The sequence below is a fragment of the Salmo salar genome, chromosome 18, assembly GCF_965601325.2.
Source record: "Salmo salar chromosome 18, fSalSal1, whole genome shotgun sequence".
Taxonomy (NCBI): domain Eukaryota; kingdom Metazoa; phylum Chordata; class Actinopteri; order Salmoniformes; family Salmonidae; genus Salmo; species Salmo salar.
Window position 1 is genome coordinate 88,432,473 of NC_138308.1, and position 26,188 is coordinate 88,458,660.

Sequence of the window (26,188 nt, forward strand, 5' to 3'; positions counted from 1 at the left end):
CTTGCTTGTTGTTGTTTGTACATACAGTGCATTTAGAAAGTATTCAGACCCCTTGACTTTTTCCACATTTTGTTACATTACAGCCTTATCCTAAAATGAATTCAATAAATAAAAAAATCCTCAGCAATCTACACACAATACCCCATAATGTTTTTTAGACATTTTTGCAAATGTATTAAACATTTTAAACGGAAATACATATTTATATAAGTATTCAGACCCTTTGCTATGAGATTAGAAATTGAGCTCAGGTGCATCCCGTTTCCATTGATCATCCTTGAGATGTTTCTACAACTTGATTGGAGTCCACCTGTGGTAAATTCAATTGATTGGACATGATTTGGAAAGGCACAGACCTGTCTATATAAGGTCCCACAGTTAACAGTGCACGTCAGAGCAAAAACCAAACCATGATGTAGAAGGAATTGTCCGTAGAGCTCCGTGACAGGATTATATCGAGGCACAGATCTGGGGAAGGGTACCAAAAAATGTCTGCAGCATTGAAGGTCCCCAGGAACACAGTGGCCTCCATCATTCTTAAATGGAAGAAGTTTGAAACCACCAAGACTCTTCCTAGAGCTGGCCGCCTGGCCAAACTGAGCAATCATGGTAGAAGGGCCTTGGTCAGGGAGGTGACCTTCCAGAAGGACATCCATCTCTGCAGCAATCCACCAATCAGTTTTTTGTTGTTGGTAGAGTTGCCAGATGCAAGCCACTCCTCAGTAAAAGGCACGTGACAACCAGCTTGGAGTTTGCCAAAAGGCACCTAAAGGACTCTCAGACCATGAGAAACAAGATTCTCTGGTCTGTTGAAACCAAGATTGAATTCTTTGACCTGAATGCCAAGCGTCACGTCTGGAGGAAACCTGGCACCATCCCTACGGTGAAGCATGGTGGTGGCAGCATCATGCTGTGGGGATGTTTTTCAGCGACAGAGAGACTAGTCAGGCTTGAGGGAAATATGAACAGACAAAGTAGAGAGATCCTTGATGAAAACCTGCTCCAGAGCGCTCAGGACCTCAGACTGGGGTGAAAGTTCACCTTCCAATAGGACAATGACCCTAAGCACACAGCCAAGATAAAGCAGGAGTGGCTTCGGGACATGTCTCTGAATGTCCTTAAGTGGCCCAGCCAGAGCCCAAACTTGAACCTGATCGAAGATCTCTGAAGAGACCTGAAAATAGCTGTGCAGCGACGCTCCCCATCCAACCTGACAGAGCTTGAGAGGATCTGCAGAGAAGAATGGGAGAAACTCCCCAAATACAGGTGTGCCAAGCTTGTAGCGTCATACCCAAGAAGACTTGAGGCTGTAATTGCTGCCAAAGGTGCTTCAACAAAGTACTGAGGGTCTGAATACTTATGTAAATGTGATATTTCCATTTTTTATTAGTAATAAATTTGCAAACATTTCAAAATATATTTTTGCTTTGTCATTATGGGGTATTGTGTGTAGATTGATGAGGAAAAAAACAATTAATACATTTTAGAATAAGGCTGTAACGTAACAAAATGTGGAAAGTCAAGGGGTCTGAATACTTTCTGAATGTGGGTTCTCTCCTCTCTTCCTCTCTCTTCAATTCAATGGGCTTTATTGGCATGGGAAACATGTTTACACTGCCAAAGCAAGTGAAATAAAAAATGTACAGCAAACATTACACACAAGTTCCAAAGGAATAGTTCCAAAGGAATAGACATTTCAAATGTAATTGTCTATATACAGTTTCGTAACGATGTTTTTTCACTGGTCACAAATCTTGCTGCTGTGATGGCACACTGTGGCATTTCTTTGTGGATCTGTGTAATCTGAGGGAAATATGTGTCTCTAATATGGTCATACATTGGGCAGGAGGTTAGGAAGTGCAGATCAGTTTCCACCTCATTTTGTGGGCAGTGTGCACATAGCCTGTCTTCTCTTGAGAGCCAGGTCTGCCTACGGCGGCCTTTCTCAATAGCAAGGCTATGCTCACTGAGTCTGTACATAGTCAAAGCTTTCCTTAAGTTTGGGTCAGTCACAGTGGTCAGGTATTCTGCCACTGTGTACTCTCTGTTTAGGGCCAAATAGCATTCTAGTTTGCTCTGTTTTTCTTTTGTTAATTCTTTACAATGTGTCAAGTAATTCTCTTTTTGTTATCTCATGATTTGGTTGGGTCTAATTGTGTTGCTGTCCTGGGGCTCTGTGGGGTCTGTTTGTGTTTGTGAACAGAGACCCAGGACCAGCTTGCTTAGGGGACTCTTCTCCAGGTTCATCTCTCTGTAGGTGATGGCTTCGTTATGGAAGGTTTGGGAATCGCTTCCTTTTAGGTGGTTGTAGAATTTAACGGCTCTTTTCTGGATTTTGATAATTAGCGGGTATCGGCCTAATTCTGCTCTGCATGCATTATTTGGTGTTCTACGTTGTACACAGAGGATATTTTTGCAGAATTCTGCATGCAGAGTCTCAATTTCGTGTTTGTCCCATTTTGTGAATTCTTGGTTGGTGAGCGGACCCCAGACCTCACAACCATAAAGGGCAATGGGTTCTATAACTGATTTAAGTATTTTTAGCCAGATCCTAATTGGGATGAAGAATTTTATGTTCCTTTTGATGGCGTAGAAGGCCCTTCTTGCCTTGTCTCTCAGATCGTTCACATCCTTGTGGAAGTTACCTGTGGCGCTGATGTTTAGGCCGAGGTATGTATAGTATTTTGTGTGCTCTAGGGCAACGGTGTCTAGATGGAATTTGTATTTGTGGTCCTGGCGACTGGACCTTTTTTGGAACACCATTATTTTTGTCCTACTGAGATTTACTGTCAGGGTCCAGGTCAGACAGAATCTGTGCAGAAGATATAGGTGCTGCTGTAGGGCCTCCTTGGTTGGGGACAGAAGCACCAGCAAACCGTAGACATTTGAATTTAGATTATAGTAGGGTCAGGCCGGGTGCTACAGTCTCTCTGTCTCTCTCTCTCTCTGTCTCTCTCGTCTGTCTTTGTCTGTCTCTCTCGTCTGTCTCTCTCGTCTGTCTCTCTGTCTCTCTCTCTGTAATCTATGTCTCTCTCGTCTGTCTCTCTCGTCTGTCTCTCTGTCTCTCTCTCTGTAATCTATGTGTTTCTCTCATCTCTGTCTCTCTCGCCTCTCTCTCATCTCTCTCTCATCTCTGTCTCTCTCGTCTCTCTCTCGTCTCTCTCTCATCTCTGTCTCTCTCGTCTCTCTCTCATCTCTCTCTCATCTCTGTCTCTCTCGTCTCTCTCTCTCTCTGTAATGTGTTTCTCTAGTCTCTCTCTCTCTCTCTCTCTGTAATGTGTTTCTCTCGTCTCTCTCGTCTCTCTCTCGTCTCTGTCTCTCTAGTCTCTCTCTCTCTCTGTAATGTGTTTCTCTAGTCTCTCTCTCTCTCTCTGTAATGTGTTTCTCTAGTCTCTCTCTCTCTCTCTGTAATGTGTTTCTCTAGTCTCTCTCTCTCTCTGTAATGTGTTTCTCTAGTCTCTCTCTCTCTCTGTAATGTGTTTCTCTAGTCTCTCTCTCTCTCTCTGTAATGTGTTTCTCTAGTCTCTCTCTCTCTCTGTAATGTGTTTCTCTAGTCTCTCTCTCGCTCTCTCTGTAATGTGTTTCTCTAGTCTCTCTCTCTCTCTCTCTGTAATGTGTTTCTCTAGTCTCTCTCTCTCTCTCTCTCTCTCTCTCTGTAATGTGTTTCTCTAGTCTCTCTCTCTCTCTCTCTCTCTCTCTCTCTCTCTCTGTAATGTGTTTCTCTAGTGTCTCTCTCTCTCTCTCTCTCTCTCTCTCTGTAATGTGTTTCTCTAGTCTCTCTCTCTCTCTCTCTCTCTCTGTAATGTGTTTATCTAGTCTCTCTCTCTCTCTCTCTCTCTCTCTCTCTCTCTGTAATGTGTTTCTCTAGTCTCTCTCTCTCTCTCTCTCTGTAATGTGTTTCTCTAGTCTCTCTCTCTCTCTCTCTCTCTCTCTCTCTCTCTGTAATGTGTTTCTCTAGTCTCTCTCTCTCTCTCTGTAATGTGTTTATCTAGTCTCTCTCTCTCGCTCTCTCTCTCTCTCTCTCTCTCTCTCTGTAATGTGTTTCTCTAGTCTCTCTCTCTCTCTCTCTGTAATGTGTTTCTCTAGTCTCTCTCTCTCTCTCTCTGTAATGTGTTTCTCTAGTCTCTCTCTCTCTCTCTCTGTAATGTGTTTCTCTAGTCTCTCTCTCTCTCTCTGTAATGTGTTTCTCTAGTCTCTCTCTCTCTCTCTCTGTAATGTGTTTCTCTAGTCTCTCTCTCTCTCTCTCTGTAATGTGTTTCTCTAGTCTCTCTCTCTCTCTCTCTGTAATGTGTTTCTCTAGTCTCTCTCTCTCTCTCTGTAATGTGTTTCTCTAGTCTCTCTCTCTCTCTCTGTAATGTGTTTCTCTAGTCTCTCTCTCTCTCTCTCTGTAATGTGTTTCTCTAGTCTCTCTCTCTCTCTCTCTCTCTCTCTGTAATGTGTTTCTCTAGTCTCTCTCTCTCTCTCTCTCTGTAATGTGTTTCTCTAGTCTCTCTCTCTCTCTCTCTGTAATGTGTTTCTCTAGTCTCTCTCTCTCGTCTCTTACATGGTGCTGGAGGCCAGGTTGGTGTCTTCGTGCTTCAGCTTGCCGTCCAGTGCCAGGCCTCTCTTTTCCCGGTTGTTGGTGAGCGTGGGAGTCAGGGTGTACACCTTACAGAACGTACTGCTGGGGGACACCTGGTCACTGTGGAGGAGGTGAGAGAGAGAAAATGATTGATTATTTCATATGTGATTGGTTCCTACTCCCTCTTGTATAGGCATCCACAACGCTCTGGAAGCAGTAAGGAAAGAAGAGAGGAAAAGAAAGGATCTGTGAGATGCTGGAACAGGGAGGGAGAGGGGCATGGAAGGGGACTGGACTGGGAGAGAATCCTCTTCATTTCAGAGAAAGGATATTGGGTTTTGGGGCCAGTGGCTTCTTGTGGAGGACTGGATAACAGGGGACAAGGAGGAGAATTATCAGAGTGTGAGGTCGGGCATCTCGATTTAGGCCATGAGGGAATGTTTTGGTGGACCGAAAATCAAGCCAGGTACTGGGGTTGTGGGGAGGTCTGGGTCTGGGAGACAGGTACTGGGGTTGTGGGGAGGTCTGGGAGCCAGGTACTGGGGTTGTGGGGAGGTCTGGGTCTGGGAGACAGGTACTGGGGTTGTGGGGAGGTCTGGGTCTGGGAGCCAGGTACTGGGGTTGTGGGGAGGTCTGGGTCTGGGAGACAGGTACTGGGGTTGTGGGGAGGTCTGGGTCTGGGAGCCAGGTACTGGGGTTGTGGGGAGGTCTGGGTCTGGGAGCCAGGTACTGGGGTTGTGGGGAGGTCTGGGTCTGGGAGCCAGGTACTGGGGTTGTGGGGAGGTCTGGGTCTGGGAGCTCTGGGGGTTACGTCTTGGGCGGCCATTTTGGGTCAAGGCCTAGCCAGTCGCTCCTCCTCTACTCACCGGTTGGAGGCACGGCCCACAGACTTTTTGTAGGTGTCACATCTGTGCAGAACTACATCAGTCACCTGTAAAACTACAGTACAGGGGGAGAAAACACTGACTCTAAGATGTCATAACAAGGGGACAAGGGGCTGTGATGTTACTAGACGGGATAAGATGAGGTTACCTGGGGCCGTTGAGACGGGGTTAGACGGGGGGTGGGGAGGAGAGGAGTATTCTGGCATGGTAGTGCCAGCAGAAAGGGAGGTTGGGTGATGTCATAGAGGGTCATACAATATGAGGTAGAAGATATGCAGAAATAATACAACAATACTATTAAAAACACTACTGAAAGTGAGTGTCTGTATGGCCACACAATCTGTCTGCATTATTCTCTCTCTCTCTCTCTCTCTCTCTCTCTCTCTCTCTCTCTCTCTCTCTCTCTCACAGACGAGACAAAGAAGAGGAGAAGGAGGACAAGAAGGGGACAGGGATGGAGAGAGAGGTTTGGAGAGAAGGTTACAGGGATGGAGAGAGAGGTTTGGAGAGACTGTTACAGGGATGGAGAGAGAGGTTTGGAGAGAAGGGGACAGGGATGAAGAGAGAGGTTTGGAGAGAAGGAGACAGGGATGAAGAGAGAGGTTTGGAGAGGTTTAGAGAGAAGGGGACAGGGATGGAGAGAGAGCTTTGGAGAGAGAGGTTTGGAGAGACTGTTACAGGGATGGAGAGAGAGGTTTGGAGAGAAGGGGACAGGGATGGAGAGAGAGGTTTGGAGAGGTTTAGAGAGAAGGGGACAGGGATGGAGAGAGAGGTTTGGAGAGAAGGTTACAGGGATGGAGAGAGAGGTTTGGAGAGAAGGGGACAGGGATGGAGAGAGAGAGAGTTTTGGAGAGACTGTTACAGGGATGGAGAGAGAGATTTGGAGAGAAGGGGACAGGGATGGAGAGAGAGGTTTGGAGAGAGAGGTTTGGAGAGAAGGGGACAGGGATGGAGAGAGAGGCTTGGAGAGAGAGGTTTGGAGAGAAGGGGACAGGGATGGAGAGAGAGGTTTGGAGAGAAGGAGACAGGGATGGAGAGAGAGGTTTGGAGAGAAGGAGACAGGGATGGAGAGAGAGGTTTGGAGAGAATGGGACAGGGATGGAGAGAGAGGTTTGGAGAGAAGGGGACAGGGATGGAGAGAGAGGTTTGGAGAGAGAGGTTTGGAGAGAGAGGTTTGGAGAGAGAGGTTTGGAGAGAAGGGGACAGGGATGGAGAGAGAGGTTTTGGAGAGACTGTTACAGGGATGGAGAGAGAGGTTTGGAGAGAAGGTTACAGGGATGGAGAGAGAGGTTTGGAGAGACTGTTACAGGGATGGAGAGAGAGGTTTGGAGAGAAGGGGACAGGGATGGAGAGAGAGGTTTGGAGAGAAGGAGACAGGGATGAAGAGAGAGGTTTGGAGAGGTTTAGAGAGAAGGGGACAGGGATGGAGAGAGAGCTTTGGAGAGAGAGGTTTGGAGAGACTGTTACAGGGATGGAGAGAGAGGTTTGGAGAGAAGGGGACAGGGATGGAGAGAGAGAGAGTTTTGGAGAGACTGTTACAGGGATGGAGAGAGAGATTTGGAGAGAAGGGGACAGGGATGGAGAGAGAGGTTTGGAGAGAGAGGTTTGGAGAGAAGGGGACAGGGATGGAGAGAGAGGCTTGGAGAGAGAGGTTTGGAGAGAAGGTTACAGGGATGGAGAGAGAGGTTTGGAGAGACTGTTACAGGGATGGAGAGAGAGGTTTGGAGAGAAGGGGACAGGGATGGAGAGAGAGAGAGTTTTGGAGAGACTGTTACAGGGATGGAGAGAGAGATTTGGAGAGAAGGGGACAGGGATGGAGAGAGAGGTTTGGAGAGAGAGGTTTGGAGAGAAGGGGACAGGGATGGAGAGAGAGGCTTGGAGAGAGAGGTTTGGAGAGAAGGGGACAGGGATGGAGAGAGAGGTTTGGAGAGAAGGAGACAGGGATGGAGAGAGAGGTTTGGAGAGAAGGAGACAGGGATGGAGAGAGAGGTTTGGAGAGAATGGGACAGGGATGGAGAGAGAGGTTTGGAGAGAAGGGGACAGGGATGGAGAGAGAGGTTTGGAGAGAGAGGTTTGGAGAGAAGGGGACAGGGATGGAGAGAGAGGTTTGGAGAGAGAGGTTTGGAGAGAGAGGTTTGGGGAGAGAGGTTTGGAGAGAAGGTTACAGGGATGGAGAGAGAGGTTTGGAGAGAAGGGGACAGGGATGGAGAGAGAGGTTTGGAGAGAAGGGGACAGGGATGGAGAGAGAGGTTTGGAGAGAGAGGTTTGGAGAGAGAGGTTTGGAGAGAGAGGTTTGGAGAGAAGGGGACAGGGATGGAGAGAGAGGTTTGGAGAGAGAGGTTTGGAGAGAGAGGTTTGGGGAGAGAGGTTTGGAGAGAAGGTTACAGGGATGGAGAGAGAGGTTTGGAGAGAAGGGGACAGGGATGGAGAGAGAGGCTTGGAGAGAGAGGTTTGGAGAGACTGTTACAGGGATGGAGAGAGAGGTTTGGAGAGAAGGGGACAGGGATGGAGAGAGAGGTTTTGGAGAGAAGGGGACAGGGATGGAGAGAGAGGCTTGGAGAGAGAGGTTTGGAGAGACTTACAGGGATGGAGAGAGAGGTTTGGAGAGACTTACAGGGATGGAGAGAGAGGTTTGGAGAGAAGGGGACAGGGATGGAGAGAGAGGTTTGGAGAGACTTACAGGGATGGAGAGAGAGGTTTGGAGAGAAGGGGACAGGGATGGAGAGAGAGGTTTGGAGAGAAGGGGACAGGGATGGAGAGAGAGGTTTGGAGAGAGAGGTTTGGAGAGACTTACAGGGATGGAGAGAGAGGTTTGGAGAGAAGGGGACAGGGATGGAGAGAGAGGTTTGGAGAGAAGGGGACAGGGATGGAGAGAAGGGGACTCACTCTGCCTCTTCCTGTGCAACAGGACACTTGTACTGAGCCGTACTGAACAGACAAATGTCAGCATACTGGCGAACTGCAGCAGGGGAGAGAGAGAGGGTTAACACAGCAGGAAAACACACACACACACACACACACACTGTAGAATACACGCTGTAGGAGAGAGAGGGACAGGAAGCATACCCATACAAACCTGTGTATAACGTACTACTGCAATATCAACCTTCTGTCTCTCATACTCTGAGTTGTCCTTATGTTAGGTCCTGATCTGGCTATGCCATATGGCTGTGGACTACACTAGTTCATTTAACAGACAAGATTTGCTTAGAATTCCCAAGGCATTATTTTATAGTATGAAGAATATAATTGAACAAAGCTGAATAAAATAGAAAGGGTCTTTTTCCTAAACGATTCAGAGGGAGTGAGCACATACGGCTATTCTGTGTTGAGCAGTTAACAAATTGATCATTTGAAACAGGTCCTCCTGTATGCTTCATTTAGAGTTAGAACCGCCACTGTTTGTGATACAGACGTTAGGCTATACATTTAGATGTTTAATACATTGTAAGGCTGCATGATGCGGCTCTAACGAGGGTTTGAAAAAAGTTTCATGAAAGGCATGTATGTGCTCTGTTTTTTTGTGCAGGCTGCACACACTTCATCAGTCTCTCATTCACAATTTGAAAAGCACTTGATAATATTCTCACCCATCAGACTATTCTCAATTTAATCTGGTCTTTACATACAGCCTACTAATAAATGTGTGGAATTCTTTTTTATTTAGAATAGCCCACACAAAAAAAAAACATTCATAGCCTGCACTCGAATAGCAAACGGAGGAAGCACTTCACCCGTTAACGTTTTTAATAAGCCGGGTAGGCTACACCGGTTGTAAAGCAGATTAATGTGGTTCATTTGAAGAATTGAGCACTTGGCTTATAAGAACATGTTTCACTAGGCTCTGTAGGCTATGTGCTCTCCAACCCTGTTCCAGGGGTCTTGTTTCACTAGCCTCTGTAGGCTATGTGCTCTCACAATTCCTGACATTTAATCCTAGTAAAAATTCCCTGTCTTAGGTCAGTTAGGATCACCACTTTATTTTAAGAATGTGAAATGTCAGAATAATAGTACAGAGAATTATTTATTTCAGCTTTTATTTCTTTCAGCCCATTCCCAGTGGGTCAGAAGTTTACATACACTCGATTAGTATTTGGTAGCATTGCCTTTAAATTGTTTAACTTGGGTCAAACATTTTGGGTAGCTTTCCACTAGCTTCCCACAAGAAGTTGGGTGAATTTTGGCCCACTCCTCCTCACAGAGCTGGTGTAACTGAGTCAGGTTTGTAGGCCTCCTTGCTCGCACAAGCTTTTTCAGTGCTGCCCACAAATGTTCTATAGGATTGAGGTCAGGGCTCCAATACCTTGACTTTGTTGTCCTTAAGCCATTTTGGCACAACTTTGGAAGTATGCTTGCGGTCATTGTCCATTTGGAAGACCCATTTGCGACCAAGCATTAACTTCCTGACTGATGTCTTGAGATGTTGCTTCGATATATCCACATAATTTTCCTGCCTCATGATGTCATCTATTTTGTGAAGTGCACCAGTCCCTCCTGCAGCAAAGCACCCCCACAACATGATGCTGCCACCCCCGTGCTTTACGGTTGGGATGGTGGTCTTCGGCTTGCAAGCCTCCCCCTTTTTCCTCCAAACACAATGATGGTCATTATGGCCAAACGGTTCTATTTTTGTTTCATCAGACCAGAGGACATTTCTCCAAAAAAGCCCGATCTTTGTCCCCATGTGCAGTTGCAAACCATAATCTGGCTATTTTATGGCGGTTTTGGAGCAGTGGCTTCTTCCTTGCTGAGCAGGCTTTCAGGTTATGTTGATATAGAACTCATTTTACTGTGGATATAGATACTTTCGTACCTGTTTACTCCAGCATCTTCACAAGGTCCTTTGCTGTTGTTCTGGGATTGATTTGCACTCTTCGCACCAAAGTACGTTCATCTCTAGGAGACAGAACGCGTCTCCTTCCTGAGCAGTATGACGGCTGTGTGGTCCCATGGTGTTTATACTTGTGTACTATTGTTTGTACAGATGAACGTGGTACTTGTGGAGGTCTACAATTTCTTTTCTGAGGTCTTGACTGATTTCTTTTGATTTTCCCAGGATGTCAAGCAAAGAGGCACTGAGTTTGAAGGTAGGCCTTGAAATACATCCACAGGTACACCTTCAATTGACTCAAATTATGTCAATTAGCCTATCAGAAGCTTCTAAAGCCATGACATCATTTTCTGGAATTTTCCAAGCTGTTTAAAGGCATAGTCAACTTAGTGTATGTAAACTTCTGACCCACTGGAATTGTGATACAGTGAATTATAAGTGAAATAATCTGTCTGTAAACAATTGTTGGAAAAATTACTTGTATCATGCACAAAGTAGATGTCCTAACCGACTTGCCAAAACTATAGTTTGTTAACAAGAAATTTGTGGAGTGGTTGAAAAATGAGTTTTAATGACTCCAACTTAAGTTTATGTAAACTTCCGACTTCAACTGTAGGCCTATGAGCTAGGCTACAAGATACATGCCACTAGGGTTTTAAAAAGTCCACAAGTCTCAGTCTTATCTAAGGGCCTCTCTATGGTACCTAGACTACAGATAAACCATTCCATACAAAAGCAGATCTGTTTAAATTCTTTCGCAAGATTAAACTTAAGCATGTGTTTTTGCAAAACACTGTTTCGGGCCTAGAAACACATCAAAGAACTGGTACCCATTTTATGCCCAAAAGCAAATTCTGTCCCATGGTTAACAACTCCTCGATTAATACCTATTGTAGGTTAGTCGAACAAGAAGCAATGAAAGATTCCTCTTTGGTTATTAAACCTGCAGACAAGGGGGGTGCTGTGGTTGTTTTAGACTATGAAAAACATAAAGAAGAAATTCAGAGACAACTCAGTAATGAACGTTTCTATAGAAAACGGAGTGTTGATCCCACACAGGTGTTCCAACGGGATATATGCTCTAATTTGGAGCAAGCCCTATTAAACCACCTTATCTCAAAACCTGAATATGAATATCTTTGCTGCAAATGTGCCATACGTCCATGCCTGTATATTTTACCGAAATTACACAAACCTAAAACACAAGGCAATTATCCAGGCAGACCAGTGGTTGCAGGAATAGGCTCAATGCTAGAGCCATTGTCGAACTTTGTAGACGCTTTTATTAAAACTCATGTGCAAGCATTGCCATCTTATGCAAAAGATTCTATAGACTTCATAAACAATCTCACCAATAACGGGTTTAACAGAAGACTGTATTCTGGTCACATTAGATGTGGAGAGTCTATACACCAGCATTCCCCATGTGGGGTGGCTGGCAGCACTAGCTCACTATTTGGGAGACAGAGATACTAATGAATATCCACCAACAAACTTTATTCTACAGCTGAATATGTTTTGAAGTATAACTATTTCAGGTTTGATGATGAATACTACCTCCAAACGAATGGAACATCGATGAGCTCCACATTCGCTCTGAGCTACGCTAACCTTTATGTGGGTCTATTTGAAGAACGTTTTGTCAATAATAAAAACGAAAACCCATTTTTGAATAAAGTCCTGAAGTGGTATCGATATATTGACGACATTACCTCGATGTGTGGATTGAGAAATGAAATGGAACCCTGTTTACTACTCTGTATAGAGAAGATACGGACAGAAATACTCTATTACAGGGGGACAGCTTCCACCCTGAGCCATTAAAAAGAGGACTTCCTAGAAGCCCGTTTTTCAGACTGCGCCGTATATGCCACTCCACAGATGATTATCTAGTAAAAGCAGCGGAGATGAGCAATAGGTTTCTAAGAACAGAAAAATACGAGATGAACTGCTACAAAAAAGACCCGCTAAAGCAAAAGAACACTCCGTAATGTTCACAACCACATATACTTTGAATTCGCGAAAAGTGGGAGATGTCGTCAAGAAACACTGGCATGTTTTATCATCGGACCCAGCTTTGCCGGCTGAATTTAAAAATCCACCACTTATTGTGTATAGGAGAGGTCGCAATTTACGCGATAAATTGGTTCATGCCAACAGCCAGCCACGAAAGAAAATCAGCCAGGCTCTTTTACGCCCTTTTCCAAATGGTAGCTATAAATACAGAGGTTGAGCACAGTGCAACAATATGATGAAGTGTGAATATTTCTTCCACCTACATACAGGAAAACGGTTCCAAATAAACGATATCATTACGTGTTCCACCACCCATGTTATTTACATTATTAAATGTCCATGTGGGCTCTGCTATGTTGGTAAGACCTCTCGTTCTCTCAAACAGAGAATTAGTGAACATAAAAGTTCAATCAGGAGAAACGACAGGGATTATCCAGTCGCAGTACATTTTAATGACCTAAAACATGACATTTCTAGCTTTAGATTTTGTGGCATAGAGTCTAGTTAAGATATCAGACAGGGGAGGTGATATAAATAATACTCTGAGTAAAAGACAATGTTTTGGGATTTCCACCCTCCAGACATTAATTCCTAAAGGACTTAATGATGAAATGCCTATGTATGTTATGTTGTGAATTTGAACATGAATTATGTGCCTATTTCAGATTATTCTGATGCTTTTCGTACGATGTACCCAATGAATAATGTAGACTTGCTATGTCCTCATTGTGAGTTTACAGACGTGTTGAATACGTCTTATTTACACACTTTATTCGAATAATTATGAAATGCATATTGTTATATTTGGTAGCACTTATTTGTTTTTCCTTCGCCTCCAACCCATTTCCATGCGTGGAACGGATGTGCGTGGGGCTAGGTCTACATAAGGGTGCTAATGTGCTAATGAAAAAAATTCACAAAAGCTCTGAGGAAGGCTGTGAGGCCGATACGGTGTGCGGTTTCCTTTTTCCTTCATCTTGTTCAACTGTTCAACCTGCAAAACGTTTGCTCAGATGTGCGAGTGCCTTTTGAATTTTGTATTTTGAAAAAGTCCACCAAAAAATGAATGCACAAAGCAATGTGTTCAATATTAGGAAAGTTGATAAATATATATATATAGTTAGCCTATAGAAAGCTGAAAACTCAGTTTTCTCACGCAATTGCATAGTTTCTAGAAATGTTGCGGAACACGGGCTTGTAGGAACACTTATATATGAGGAGCTGTCTCTCACTGAGCAACAGGTGATCCTATTCCACTCACTCTCAATGCCAAGTCTCTCATGAAGCGTTTGATTTGATTTTCCATTACGTTGATGCCAGAGTGATTAGGGGTGTCAAGCACATTCCATGGAGGGCCTAGTGTGTTATTACCAGGCCATTAGTAATTAGCTGTTATTACCAGGCCATTAGTAATTAGCTGTTATTACCAGGCCATTAGTAATTAGCTGTTATTACCAGGCCATTAGTAACTAGCTGTTATTACCAGGCCATTAGTAATTAGCTGTTATTACCAGGCCATTAGTAATTAGCTGTTATTACCAGGCCATTAGTAACTAGCTGTTATTACCAGGCCATTAGTAATTAGCTGTTATTACCAGGCCATTAGTAATTAGCTGTTATTACCAGGCCATTAGTAATTAGCTGTTATTACCAGGCCATTAGTAACTAGCTGTTATTACCAGGCCACTAGTAATTAGCTGTTATTACCAGGCCATTAGTAATTAGCTGTTACTACCAGGCCATTAGTAATTAGCTGTTATTACCAGGCCATTAGTAATTAGCTGTTATTACCAGGCCATTAGTAACTAGCTGTTATTACCAGGCCACTAGTAATTAGCTGTTATTACCAGGCCATTAGTAACTAGCTGTTATTACCAGGCCATTAGTAATTAGCTGTTATTACCAGGCCATTAGTAACTAGCTGTTATTACCAGGCCACTAGTAATTAGCTGTTATTACCAGGCCATTAGTAATTAGCTGTTACTACCAGGCCATTAGTAATTAGCTGTTATTACCAGGCCATTAGTAATTAGCTGTTATTACCAGGCCATTAGTAATTAGCTGTTATTACCAGGCCATTAGTAACTAGCTGTTATTACCAGGCCATTAGTAATTAGCTGTTATTACCAGGCCATTAGTAACTAGCTGTTATTACCAGGCCACTAGTAATTAGCTGTTATTACCAGGCCATTAGTAATTAGCTGTTATTACCAGGCCATTAGTAATTAGCTGTTATTACCAGGCCATTAGTAACTAGCTGTTATTACCAGGCCACTAGTAATTAGCTGTTATTACCAGGCCATTAGTAATTAGCTGTTATTACCAGGCCATTAGTAATGAGCTGTTATTACCAGGCCATTAGTAACTAGCTGTTATTACCAGGCCATTAGTAATTAGCTGTTATTACCAGGCCATTAGTAACTAGCTGTTATTACCAGGCCATTAGTAATTAGCTGTTATTACCAGGCCATTAGTAACTGGCCGTTAGCACATTTGGCAGATAACTGATGGCCATCAGAGGGCAGTTTTGGAGAAGCCTAGATACCATGACTCACCGGTCACGTGGAATTTGACTGCGGTCATGACTCATGAATGCCGGTGTGGCAGTAATTCGGTCACCGTAACAGCCCTAGTCTGGGACAATTTTCGCATTTTAGCTAACCCTAACCCTTCTCCTAACCTGTTATGTTGATTCCCCTAATCTGTTATGTTGATTCTCCTAACCTGCTACGTTGATTCCCCTAATCTGTTATGTTGATTCCCCTAACCTGCTACGTTGATTCTCCTAACCTGCTACGTTGATTCCCCTAACCTGCTAAGTTGATTCCCCTAACCTGCTACGTTGATTCTCCTAACCTGCTACGTTGATTCCCCTAACCTGCTAAATTGATTCCCCTAACCTGCTACGTTGATTCTCCTAACCTGCTACGTTGATTCCCCTAACCTGCTAAGTTGATTCTCCTAACCTGCTACGTTGATTCCCCTAACCTGCTACGTTGATTCTCCTAACCTGCTAAGTTGATTCTCCTAAACTGCTAAATTGATTCCCCTAATCTGTTATGTTGATTCTCCTAACCTGCTATGTTGATTCTCCTAACCTGCTACGTTGATTCCCCTAACCTGCTACGTTAATTCTCCTAACCTGCTGCATAAAGTCCCTTACGCTGTACTCCAAAACCGTCAGGCCTGCCCGCAGAACAGCGTGGGTTTCCAATAACACCATAACCCCTGGTCTGAGGATACCATACCCCCTGGTCTGAGGATACCATACCCCCTGGTCTGAGGATACCATACCCCCTGGTCTGAGGATACCATACCCCCTGGTCTGAGGATACCATACCCCCTGGTCTGAGGATACCATACCCCCTGGTCTGAGGATACCATAACCCCTGGTCTGAGGATACCATACCCCCTGGTCTGAGGATACCATACACCCTGGTCTGAGGATACCATACCCCCTGGTCTGAGGATACCATAACCCCTGGTCTGAGGATACCATACCCCCTGGTCTGAGGATACCATAACCCCTGGTCTGAGGATACCATAACCCCTGGTCTGAGGATACCATAACCCCTGGTCTGAGGATACCATAACCCCTGGTCTGAGGATACCATAACCCCTGGTCTGAGGATACCATACCCCCTGGTCTGAGGATACCATACCCCCTGGTCTGAGGATACCATAACCCCTGGTCTGAGGATACCATACCCCCTGGTCTGAGGATACCATAACCCCTGGTCTGAGGATACCATACCCCCTGGTCTGAGGATACCATACCCCCTGGTCTGAGGATACCATAACCCCTGGTCTGAGGATACCATACCTCCTGGTCTGAGGATACCATACCCCCTGGTCTGAGGATACCATACCCCCTGGTCTGAGGATACCATAACCCCTGGTCTGAGGATACCATAACCCCTGGTCTGAGGATACCATAACCCCTGGTCTGAGGATACCATAACCCCTGGTCTGAGGATACCATAACCCCTGGTCTGAGGATACCATAACCCCTGGTCTGAGGATACCATAACCCCTGGTCTGAGGATACTATACCCCCTGGTCTGAGGATACCATACACCCTGGTCTGAGGATACCATACCCCCTGGTCTGAGGATACCATACCCCCTGGTCTGAGGATACCATACCCCCTGGTCTGAGGATACCATAACCCCTGGTCTGAGGATACCATACCCCCTAGTCTGAGGATACCATACCCCCTGGTCTGAGGATACCATAACCCCTGGTTTGAGGATACCATACCCCCTGGTCTGAGGATACCATACCCCCTGGTCTGAGGATACCATACCCCCTGGTCTGAGGATACCATACCCCCTGGTCTGAGGATACTATACCCCCTGGTCTGAGGATACCATACACCCTGGTCTGAGGATACCATAACCCCTGGTCTGAGGATACCATACCCCCTGGTCTGAGGATACCATAACCCCTGGTCTGAGGATACCATACCCCCTGGTCTGAGGATACCATAACCCCTGGTCTGAGGATACCATAACCCTTGGTCTGAGGATACCATAACCCCTGGTCTGAGGATACCATACCCCCTGGTCTGAGGATACCATACCCCCTGGTCTGAGGATACCATACCCCCTGGTCTGAGGATACCATACCCCCTGGTCTGAGGATACCATAACCCCTGGTCTGAGGATACCATACCCCCTGGTCTGAGGATACCATACCCCCTGGTCTGAGGATACCATAACCCCTGGTTTGAGGATACCATACCCCCTGGTCTGAGGATACCATACCCCCTGGTCTGAGGATACCATACCCCCTGGTCTGAGGATACTATACCCCCTGGTCTGAGGATACCATACACCCTGGTCTGAGGATACCATAACCCCTGGTCTGAGGATACCATACCCCCTGGTCTGAGGATACCATACCCCCTGGTCTGAGGATACCATACCCCCTGGTCTGAGGATACCATACCCCCTGGTCTGAGGATACCATAACCCTTGGTCTGAGGATACCATAACCCCTGGTCTGAGGATACCATACCCCCTGGTCTGAGGATACCATACCCCCTGGTCTGAGGATACCATACCCCCTGGTCTGAGGATACCATACCCCCTGGTCTGAGGATACTATAGCCCCTGGTCTGAGGATACCATACCCCCTGGTCTGAGGATACCATACCCCCTGGTCTGAGGATACCATACCCCCTGGTCTGAGGATATCATAACCCCTGGTCTGAGGATACCATACCCCCTGGTCTGAGGATACCATACCCCCTGGTCTGAGGATACCATAACCCCTGGTCTGAGGATACCATACCCCCTGGTCTGAGGATACCATACCCCCTGGTCTGAGGATACCATAACCCCTGGTCTGAGGATACCATAACCCTGGTCTGAGGATACCATACCCCCTGGTCTGAGGATACCATACCCCCTGGTCTGAGGACATGCGTGTGTCTTACCTGAGATTTTCAACCTCTTGACTGTTTTGGTGGAGTTGTTGGTCGCATGGACATTCACACTGATAGGTTCTCCATGGTAGTAGAGCTGAGAGAGAGGGAGAGAAATAGAGGGGGAGAAAGAGAGGGGGAGAAAGAGAGGGGAGAAAGAGAGGATGAAAGAGAGAGAACAAGAATGAGTGATAAAGGGGAGGGGTTGGGGGTCAATATACAGTGAGCTCCAAAAATATTGTGACAGTGACAAAGTTTGTTGTTTTGTCTCTGTACTGCAGCACTTTGGATTTGAAATGATATAATGGCTATTCGGTTAAAGCACTGACTGTCAGCTTTGGCGGCAGGTAGACTAGTGGTTAGAGTGTAGGGGCGACAGGTAGCCTAGTGGTTAGAGTGTAGGGGCGGCAGGTAGACTAGTGGTTAGAGTGTAGGGGCGGCAGGTAGCCTAGTGGTTAGAGTGTAGGGGTGACAGGTAGACTAGTGGTTAGAGTGTAGGGGTGACAGGTAGCCTAGTGGTTAGAGTGTAGGGGTGACAGGTAGACTAGTGGTTAGAGTGTAGGGGCGACAGGTAGACTAGTGGTTAGAGTGTAGGGGCGACAGGTAGCCTAGTGGTTAGAGTGTAGGGGTGACAGGTAGACTAGTGGTTAGAGTGTAGGGGCGACAGGTAGACTAGTGGTTAGAGTGTAGGGGCGACAGGTAGCCTAGTGGTTAGAGTGTAGGGGCGACAGGTAGCCTAGTGGTTAGAGTGTAGGGGCGGCAGGTAGACTAGTGGTTAGAGTGTAGGGGCGACAGGTAGCCTAGTGGTTAGAGTGTAGGGGCGGCAGGTAGACTAGTGGTTAGAGTGTAGGGGCGGCAGGTAGACTAGTGGTTAGAGTGTAGGGGCGGCAGGTAGCCTAGTGGTTAGAGTGTAGGGGCGACAGGTAGACTAGTGGTTAGAGTGTAGGGGTGACAGGTAGTCTAGTGGTTAGAGTGTAGGGGTGACAGGTAGCCTAGTGGTTAGAGTGTAGGGGTGACAGGTAGCCTAGTGGTTAGAGTGTAGGGGTGACAGGTAGACTGGTGGTTAGAGTGTAGGGGTGACAGGTAGTCTAGTGGTTAGAGTGTAGGGGCGACAGGTAGACTAGTGGTTAGAGTGTAGGGGCGACAGGTAGACTAGTGGTTAGAGTGTAGGGGCGACAGGTAGCCTAGTGGTTAGAGTGTAGGGGCGGCAGGTAGACTAGTGGTTAGAGTGTAGGGGCGGCAGGTAGACTAGTGGTTAGAGTGTAGGGGCGGCAGGTAGCCTAGTGGTTAGAGTGTAGGGGCGACAGGTAGCCTAGTGGTTAGAGTGTAGGGGCGGCAGGTAGACTAGTGGTTAGAGTGTAGGGGCGGCAGGTAGCCTAGTGGTTAGAGTGTAGGGGCGACAGGTAGCCTAGTGGTTAGAGTGTAGGGGCGACAGGTAGCCTAGTGGTTAGAGTGTAGGGGTGACAGGTAGCCTAGTGGTTAGAGTGTAGGGGTGACAGGTAGACTAGTGGTTAGAGTGTAGGGGTGACAGGTAGACTAGTGGTTAGAGTGTAGGGGCGACAGGTAGCCTAGTGGTTAGAGTGTAGGGGTGACAGGTAGACTAGTGGTTAGAGTGTAGGGGCGACAGGTAGCCTAGTGGTTAGAGTGTAGGGGTGACAGGTAGACTAGTGGTTAGAGTGTAGGGGTGACAGGTAGACTAGTGGTTAGAGTGTAGGGGCGACAGATAGACTAGTGGTTAGAGTGTAGGGGTGACAGGTAGACTAGTGGTTAGAGTGTAGGGGTGACAGGTAGACTAGTGGTTAGAGTGTAGGGGCGACAGGTAGCCTAGTGGTTAGAGTGTAGGGGCGACAGGTAGACTAGTGGTTAGAGTGTAGGGGCGACAGGTAGACTAGTGGTTAGAGTGTAGGGGCGACAGGTATCCTAGTGGTTAGAGTGTAGGGTTGACAGGTAGCCTAGTGGTTAGAGTGTAGGGGCGACAGGTAGCCTAGTGGTTAGAGTGTAGGGGCGGCAGGTACACTAGTGGTTAGAGTGTAGGGGTGACAGGTAGCCTAGTGGTTAGAGTGTAGGGGCGGCAGGTAGACTAGTGGTTAGAGTGTAGGGGTGACAGGTAGCCTAGTGGTTAGAGTGTAGGGGTGACAGGTAGCCTAGTGGTTAGAGTGTAGGGGTGACAGGTAGCCTAGTGGTAAGAGTGTAGGGGTGACAGGTAGACTAGTGGTTAGAGTGTAGGGGTGACAGGTAGCCTAGTGGTTAGAGTGTAGGGGTGACAGGTAGCCTAGTGGTTAGAGTGTAGGGGTGACAGGTAGACTAGTGGTTAGAGTGTAGGGGTGACAGGTAGCCTAGTGGTTAGAGTGTAGGGGTGACAGGTAGCCTAGTGGTTAGAGTGTAGGGGTGACAGGTAGACTAGTGGTTAGAGTGTAGGGGTGACAGGTAGACTAGTGGTAGCCTAGTGGTTAGAGTGGTAGCCTAGTGGTTAAAGTGTAGGGGTGACAGGTAGACTAGTAGTTAGAGTGTAGGGGCGACAGGTAGACTAGTGGTTAGAGTGTAGGGGCGGCAGGTACACTAGTGGTTAGAGTGTAGGGGCGGCAGGTACACTAGTGGTTAGAGTGTAGGGGCGGCAGGTAGACTAGTGGTTAGAGTGTAGGGGTGACAGGTAGTCTAGTGGTTAGAGTGTAGGGGCGGCAGGTAGACTAGTGGTTAGAGTGTAGGGGCGGCAGGTAGACTAGTGGTTAGAGTGTAGGGGCGGCAGGTACACTAGTGGTTAGAGTGTAGGGGCGGCAGGTAGACTAGTGGTTAGAGTGTAGGGGCGGCAGGTAGACTAGTGGTTAGAGTGTAGGGGTGACAGGTAGCCTAGTGGTTAGAGTGTAGGGGTGACAGGTAGTCTAGTGGTTAGAGTGTAGGGGTGACAGGTAGACTAGTGGTTAGAGTGTAGGGGTGACAGGTAGCCTAGTGGTTAGAGTGTAGGGGTGACAGGTAGCCTAGTGGTTAGAGTGTAGGGGTGACAGGTAGCCTAGTGGTTAGAGTGTAGGGGTGACAGGTAGACTAGTGGTTAGAGTGTAGGGGTGACAGGTAGCCTAGTGGTTAGAGTGTAGGGGTGACAGGTAGCCTAGTGGTTAGAGTGTAGGGGTGACAGGTAGCCTAGTGGTTAGAGTGTAGGGGTGACAGGCAGCCTAGTGGTTAGAGTGTAGGGGTGACAGGTAGCCTAGTGGTTAGAGTGTAGGGGTGACAGGTAGACTAGTGTTTAGAGTGTAGGGACGGCAGGTAGACTAGTGGTTAGAGTGTAGGGACGGCAGGTAGCATAATGGTTAGAGTGTAGGGGTGGCAGGTACCCTAGTGGTTAGAGTGTAGGGGCGGCAGGTACCCTAGTGGTTAGAGTGTAGGGGCAGCAGTTACCATAGTGTTTAGAGTGTAGGGGCAGCAGTTACCCTAGCGGTTAGAGTGTAGGGGCGGCAGGTACCCTAGTGGTTAGAGTGTAGGGGTGACAGGTAGACTAGTGGTTAGAGTGTAGGGGCGGCAGGTAGACTAGCGGTTAGAGTGTAGGGGCGGCAGGTAGACTAGTGGTTAGAGTGTAGGGGCGGCAGATAGACTAGTGGTTAGAGTGTAGGGGCGGCAGGTACACTAGTGGTTAGAGTGTAGGGGCGACAGGTAGACTAGTGGTTAGAGTGTAGGGGTGACAGGTAGACTAGTGGTTAGAGTGTAGGGGCGGCAGGTAGACTAGTGGTTAGAGTGTAGGGGTGACAGGTACCCTAGTGGTTAGAGTGTAGGGGTGACAGGTAGCCTAGTGTTTAGAGTGTAGGGGTGACAGGTAGACTAGTGGTTAGAGTGTAGGGGTGACAGGTAGACTAGTGGTTAGAGTGTAGGGGCGCCAGGTAGCCTAGTGGTTAGAGTGTAGGGGCGGCAGGTAGCCTAGTGGTTAGAGTGTAGGGGTGACAGGTAGCCTAGTGGTTAGAGTGTAGGGGCGGCAGGTAGCCTAGTGGTTAGAGTGTAGGGGCGCCAGGTAGCCTAGTGGTTAGAGTGTAGGGGTGACAGGTAGCCTAGTGGTTAGAGTGTAGGGGTGACAGGTAGCCTAGTGGTTAGAGTGTAGGGGTGACAGGTAGCCTAGTGGTTAGAGTGTAGGGGCGGCAGGTAGACTAGTGGTTAAAGTGTAGGGGTGACAGGTAGCCTAGTGGTTAGAGTGTAGGGGTGGCAGGTAGACTGGTGGTTAGAGTGTAGGGGTGACAGGCAGCCTAGTGGTTAGAGTGTAGGGGTGACAGGTAGCCTAGTGGTTAGAGTGTAGGGGCGGCAGGTAGACTAGTGGTTAAAGTGTAGGGGTGACAGGTAGCCTAGTGGTTAGAGTGTAGGGGTGACAGGTAGACTGGTGGTTAGAGTGTAGGGGTGACAGGTAGCCTAGTGGTTAGAGTGTAGGGGTGACAGGTAGCCTAGTGGTTAGAGTGTAGGGGCGGCAGGTAGCCTAGTGGTTAGAGCGTTGGGCCAGTAGCCGAAAGGTTGATGGATCGAATCACAGAGCTGACAAGGTAAAAATCTGTCGTTCTGTCCCTGAGCAGTGCAGTTAACCCACTGTTCCCCAGGCGCCGAAGACGTGGATGTCGATTAAGGCAGCAACCCCAGAGGGGTTGGGTTAAATGTGGAAGACATTTCAGTTGAATACATTCAGTTGGACAACTGACTAGGTATCCTCCTTTAATGTGCGGGTATTTTCACCCATATCGGGTGAACCGTTTATAAATTACAGCACTTTTTGTACATAGTCCCCCATTTTAGGGGACCAAAAGTATTGGGACAAATTCACTTATGTGTATTAAAGTAGTCAAAAGTGTAGTATTTGGTCCCTTATTCCTAGCATGCAATGATACCTCAAGCTTGTGACCAGTGGCGTGTATTCATGGATGCCAAGGGAAGCCAGGCTTCCCCAAAAAACATAAAATAATCTATCTTTCGTCACTCTGTGTTTCACCATTTTTCTTCAATTCGCAAGAGGCTGAATGTATCTCACTGGCGCCTCTCTCTCTGTAGGCCATCTTTCTGATGCTGTCTGGTTCAAAAGAGAATGACATTGTTGCCGCCCGTAGCATTGAATGCAAAGGAAGCCAGCGAGCATCTAGACAATCAGAGTTGAGCTAAACTGAGTGAGCTCAACTGTGAATGGTCCTGTCGCACCAAAAAAAAGTGCCAAGGGAAGCCAGTTTGCGTTTGGCTTCACTCCCAATCACAGAGAAATATGTCATCAACAGAAACAACTGGAATTGTTGCATCTCGTTGTGTTGTTGTTCTCCAGTAGCTAGCTAGCTAAAATTGTCCCTTTCCTAAATTAGCCATGGATGGAGATAGGGATTTGGACTTGTGGTTTTACTTAATTCTCCGTACTGGCCAATGATTATAATAGCGATTCTGATCGAACCATTAATTCATACATTGTTGTGCCCCTGGCCTTAGACGATGGAAGTTCAACATGTAGCTAGATGTAGAAGGCTAATGTTAACTAGCTGACCTGGTGCATCGTTACCCATGAAAGAAAGTTAGGCTAGCGAGCTAGGACTTTAGCCAGATAGCATAGGACAACAAAAACGTAAAGCGTGTACTGTATGACAGTCATACACCGTTTAGGCAACAGGAAAGAGGAGGGTGACATTGTTGTTTCTCTACAAGTAGGGTGAGTCAACATGTTTTTTCTACTTGCACGAACGCACACACACATCAGAACAATGGACAGCCACATATTTAGCTTAAGTTGCTTGGACTAAATAGTTTTTGGTATCTTAAAGTTGTCACTGTGTTAGACTAAGCAGAGGTGATTTGATGATGTTGAAATGTTAAAGTTGAAATGCTGCTGGGATAGTGGAGGCACTTTCTGTTTTCCTTGCGACTTGTGGAAACTCTCTCTGGTTCTAAGTCAATAGTTGTTTAGTAGTTCAGGAAATATTGGAAACATTACCTTGCTTCACCATGGAACTGTTTGTTACATGTAATATTTTTTGTGGTCTTCACCAGACAGATGTTGCTCTCCGGTTTTGTGACGAAACAAAGGTGTGGTTGAATTTATTCTGCCACTGTGTCTTCTTATTGTTGTCCCATCCTCACAGTGACAAGGCATATGAACTAACAGGTTATTAAGCAAAAAATGCAATTGTCACAACACATAGTTTGTAATATGTATTTTTCCCCCTGGCTTGGTTTCCCCAGTGATTTTACCCAAACACTGCTACTGCTTGTGATTCTAACTTGTTTGATGCATTTGCTGTTTGTTTTGGTTGTGTTTCAGATTATTTTGTGCCCAATAGAAATGAATGGTAAATAATGTATTGTGTCAATTTGGAGTCACTTGTATTGTAAATAAGTACATAATGTGTTTCACAACACTTCTACATTAATGTGGATGCTACCATGATTACGGATAATCCTGAATAAATTGTGCATAATGATGAGTGAGAAAGTTACAGACGCACAAATGTTATACCCCCATGCCATGCTAATTACCCTCTCTCACCATTACAATAACAGGGGAGGGTAGCATTACCCTCTCTCACCATTACAATAACAGGGGAGGGTAGCTTTACCCTCTCTCACCATTACAATAACAGGGGAGGGTAGCATTACCCTCTCTCACCATTACAATAACAGGGGAGGGTAGCATTACCCTCTCTCACCATTACAATAACAGGGGAGGTTAGCATTCACATTGTATCATTTCAAATCCTAAGTGCTGGAGTACAAAACCAAAAGAACAAAATGTCTCACTCTCCCAATAATTTTGGAGCTCACTGTAGATAGAGAGATAGAGCGATAGATAGAGAAATAGATAGATTGCGCAGTGTTCTAAGGCACTGCATCTCAGTGCTAGAGTTGTCAAAATTTATTTTTGATACTGTCGCAAAGCTAACTAAAAAGCAGCCTTCGCAAATGGAGGATGGCTTTCACTTCAGCAGTAATAAATTTATGAACTTCTTTGAGGAAAAGATCATGATCATTAGAAAGCAAATTACAGACTCCTCTTTAAATCTGGGTATTCCTCCAAAGCGCCATTGTCCTGAGTCTACACAACTCTGCCAGGACCTAGGATCAAGGCAGATACTAAAGTGTTTTAGTACTATATCTCTTGACACAATGATGAAAATAATCATGGCCTCCAAACCCTCAAGCTGCATACTGGACCCTATTCCAACTAAACTACTGAAAGAGCTGCTTCCTGTGCTTGGCCCTCCTATGTTGAACATAATAAACGGCTCTCTATCCACCGGATGTGTACCAAGCTCACTAAAAGTGGCAGTAATAAAGCCTCTCTTGAAAAAGCCGAATCTTGATCCAGAAATTATAAAAAACTATCGGCCTATTTCCATTCCTCTCAAACATTTTAGAAAAAGCTGTTGCACAGCAACTCACTGCCTTCCTGAAGACAAACAATGTATTCGAAACGCTTCAGTCTGGTTTTAGACCCCATCATAGCACTGAGACTGCACTTGTGAAGGTGGTAAATTACCTTTTAATGACGTCAGACCGAGGCTCTGCATCTGTCCTCGTGCTCCTAGATCTTAGTGCCGCTTTTGATACCATCGATCACCACATTCTTTTGGAGAGATTGGAAACCCAAATTGGTCTACATGGACAAGTTCTGGCCTGGTTTAGATCTTATCTGTCGGAAAGATATCAGTTTGTCTCTGTGAATGGTTTGTCCTCTGACAAATCAATTGTAAATTTCGGTGTTCCCTCAAGGTTCCGTTTTAGGACCACTATTGTTTTCACTATATATTTTACCTCTTGGGGATGTCATTCGAAAACATAATGTTAAATTTCACTGCTATGCGGACGACACACAGCTGTACATTTCAATGAAACATGGTGAAGCCCCAAAATTGCCCTCGCTAGAAGCCTGTGTTTCAGACATAAAGAAGTGGATGGCTGCAAACTTTCTACTTTTAAACTCGGACAAAACAGAGATGCTTGTTCTAGGTCCCAAGAAACAAAGAGATCTTCTGTTGAATCTGACAATTAATCTGGATGGTTGTACAGTCGTCTCAAATAAAACTGTGAAGGACCTCGGCGTTACTCTGGACCCTGATCTCTCTTTTGAAGAACATATCAAGACTGTTTCAAGGACAGCTTTTTTCCATCTACGTAATATTGCAAAAATCAGACATTTTCTGTCCAAAAATGACGCAGAAAAATTAATCCATGCTTTTGTTACTTCTAGGCTGGACTACTGCAATGCTCTACTTTCCGGCTACCCGGATAAAGCACTAAATAAACTTCAGTTAGTGCTAAATACGGCTGCTAGAATCCTGACTAGAACCAAAAAATTCGATCATATTACTCCAGTGCTAGCCTCCCTACACTGGCTTCCTGTTAAGGCAAGGGCTGATTTCAAGGTTTTACTGCTAACCTACAAAGCATTACATGGGCTTGCTCCTACCTATCTTTCCGATTTGGTCCTGCCATACATACCTACACGCACGCTACGGTCACAAGACGCAGGCCTC

At 46.2% G+C, this 26,188-nt stretch overlaps 1 protein-coding gene across 1 annotated transcript in view; it reads right to left on the reverse strand.

Annotated features, from left to right (window-relative positions):
* LOC106577890 (arrestin red cell) overlaps positions 1 to 26,188 on the reverse strand; it is a 79,485-nt gene that overhangs the window by 7,885 nt on the left and 45,412 nt on the right. Inside the window, exons 9-11 of the mRNA XM_082964589.1 lie at positions 17,733 to 17,817; positions 8,332 to 8,404; positions 4,544 to 4,681 (exon numbers count right to left, since the gene is read on the reverse strand). Of these exons, the coding sequence (XP_082820715.1) occupies positions 4,544 to 4,681; positions 8,332 to 8,404; positions 17,733 to 17,817 (296 nt within the window). The remainder of the gene's footprint in view (positions 1 to 4,543; positions 4,682 to 8,331; positions 8,405 to 17,732; positions 17,818 to 26,188) is intronic.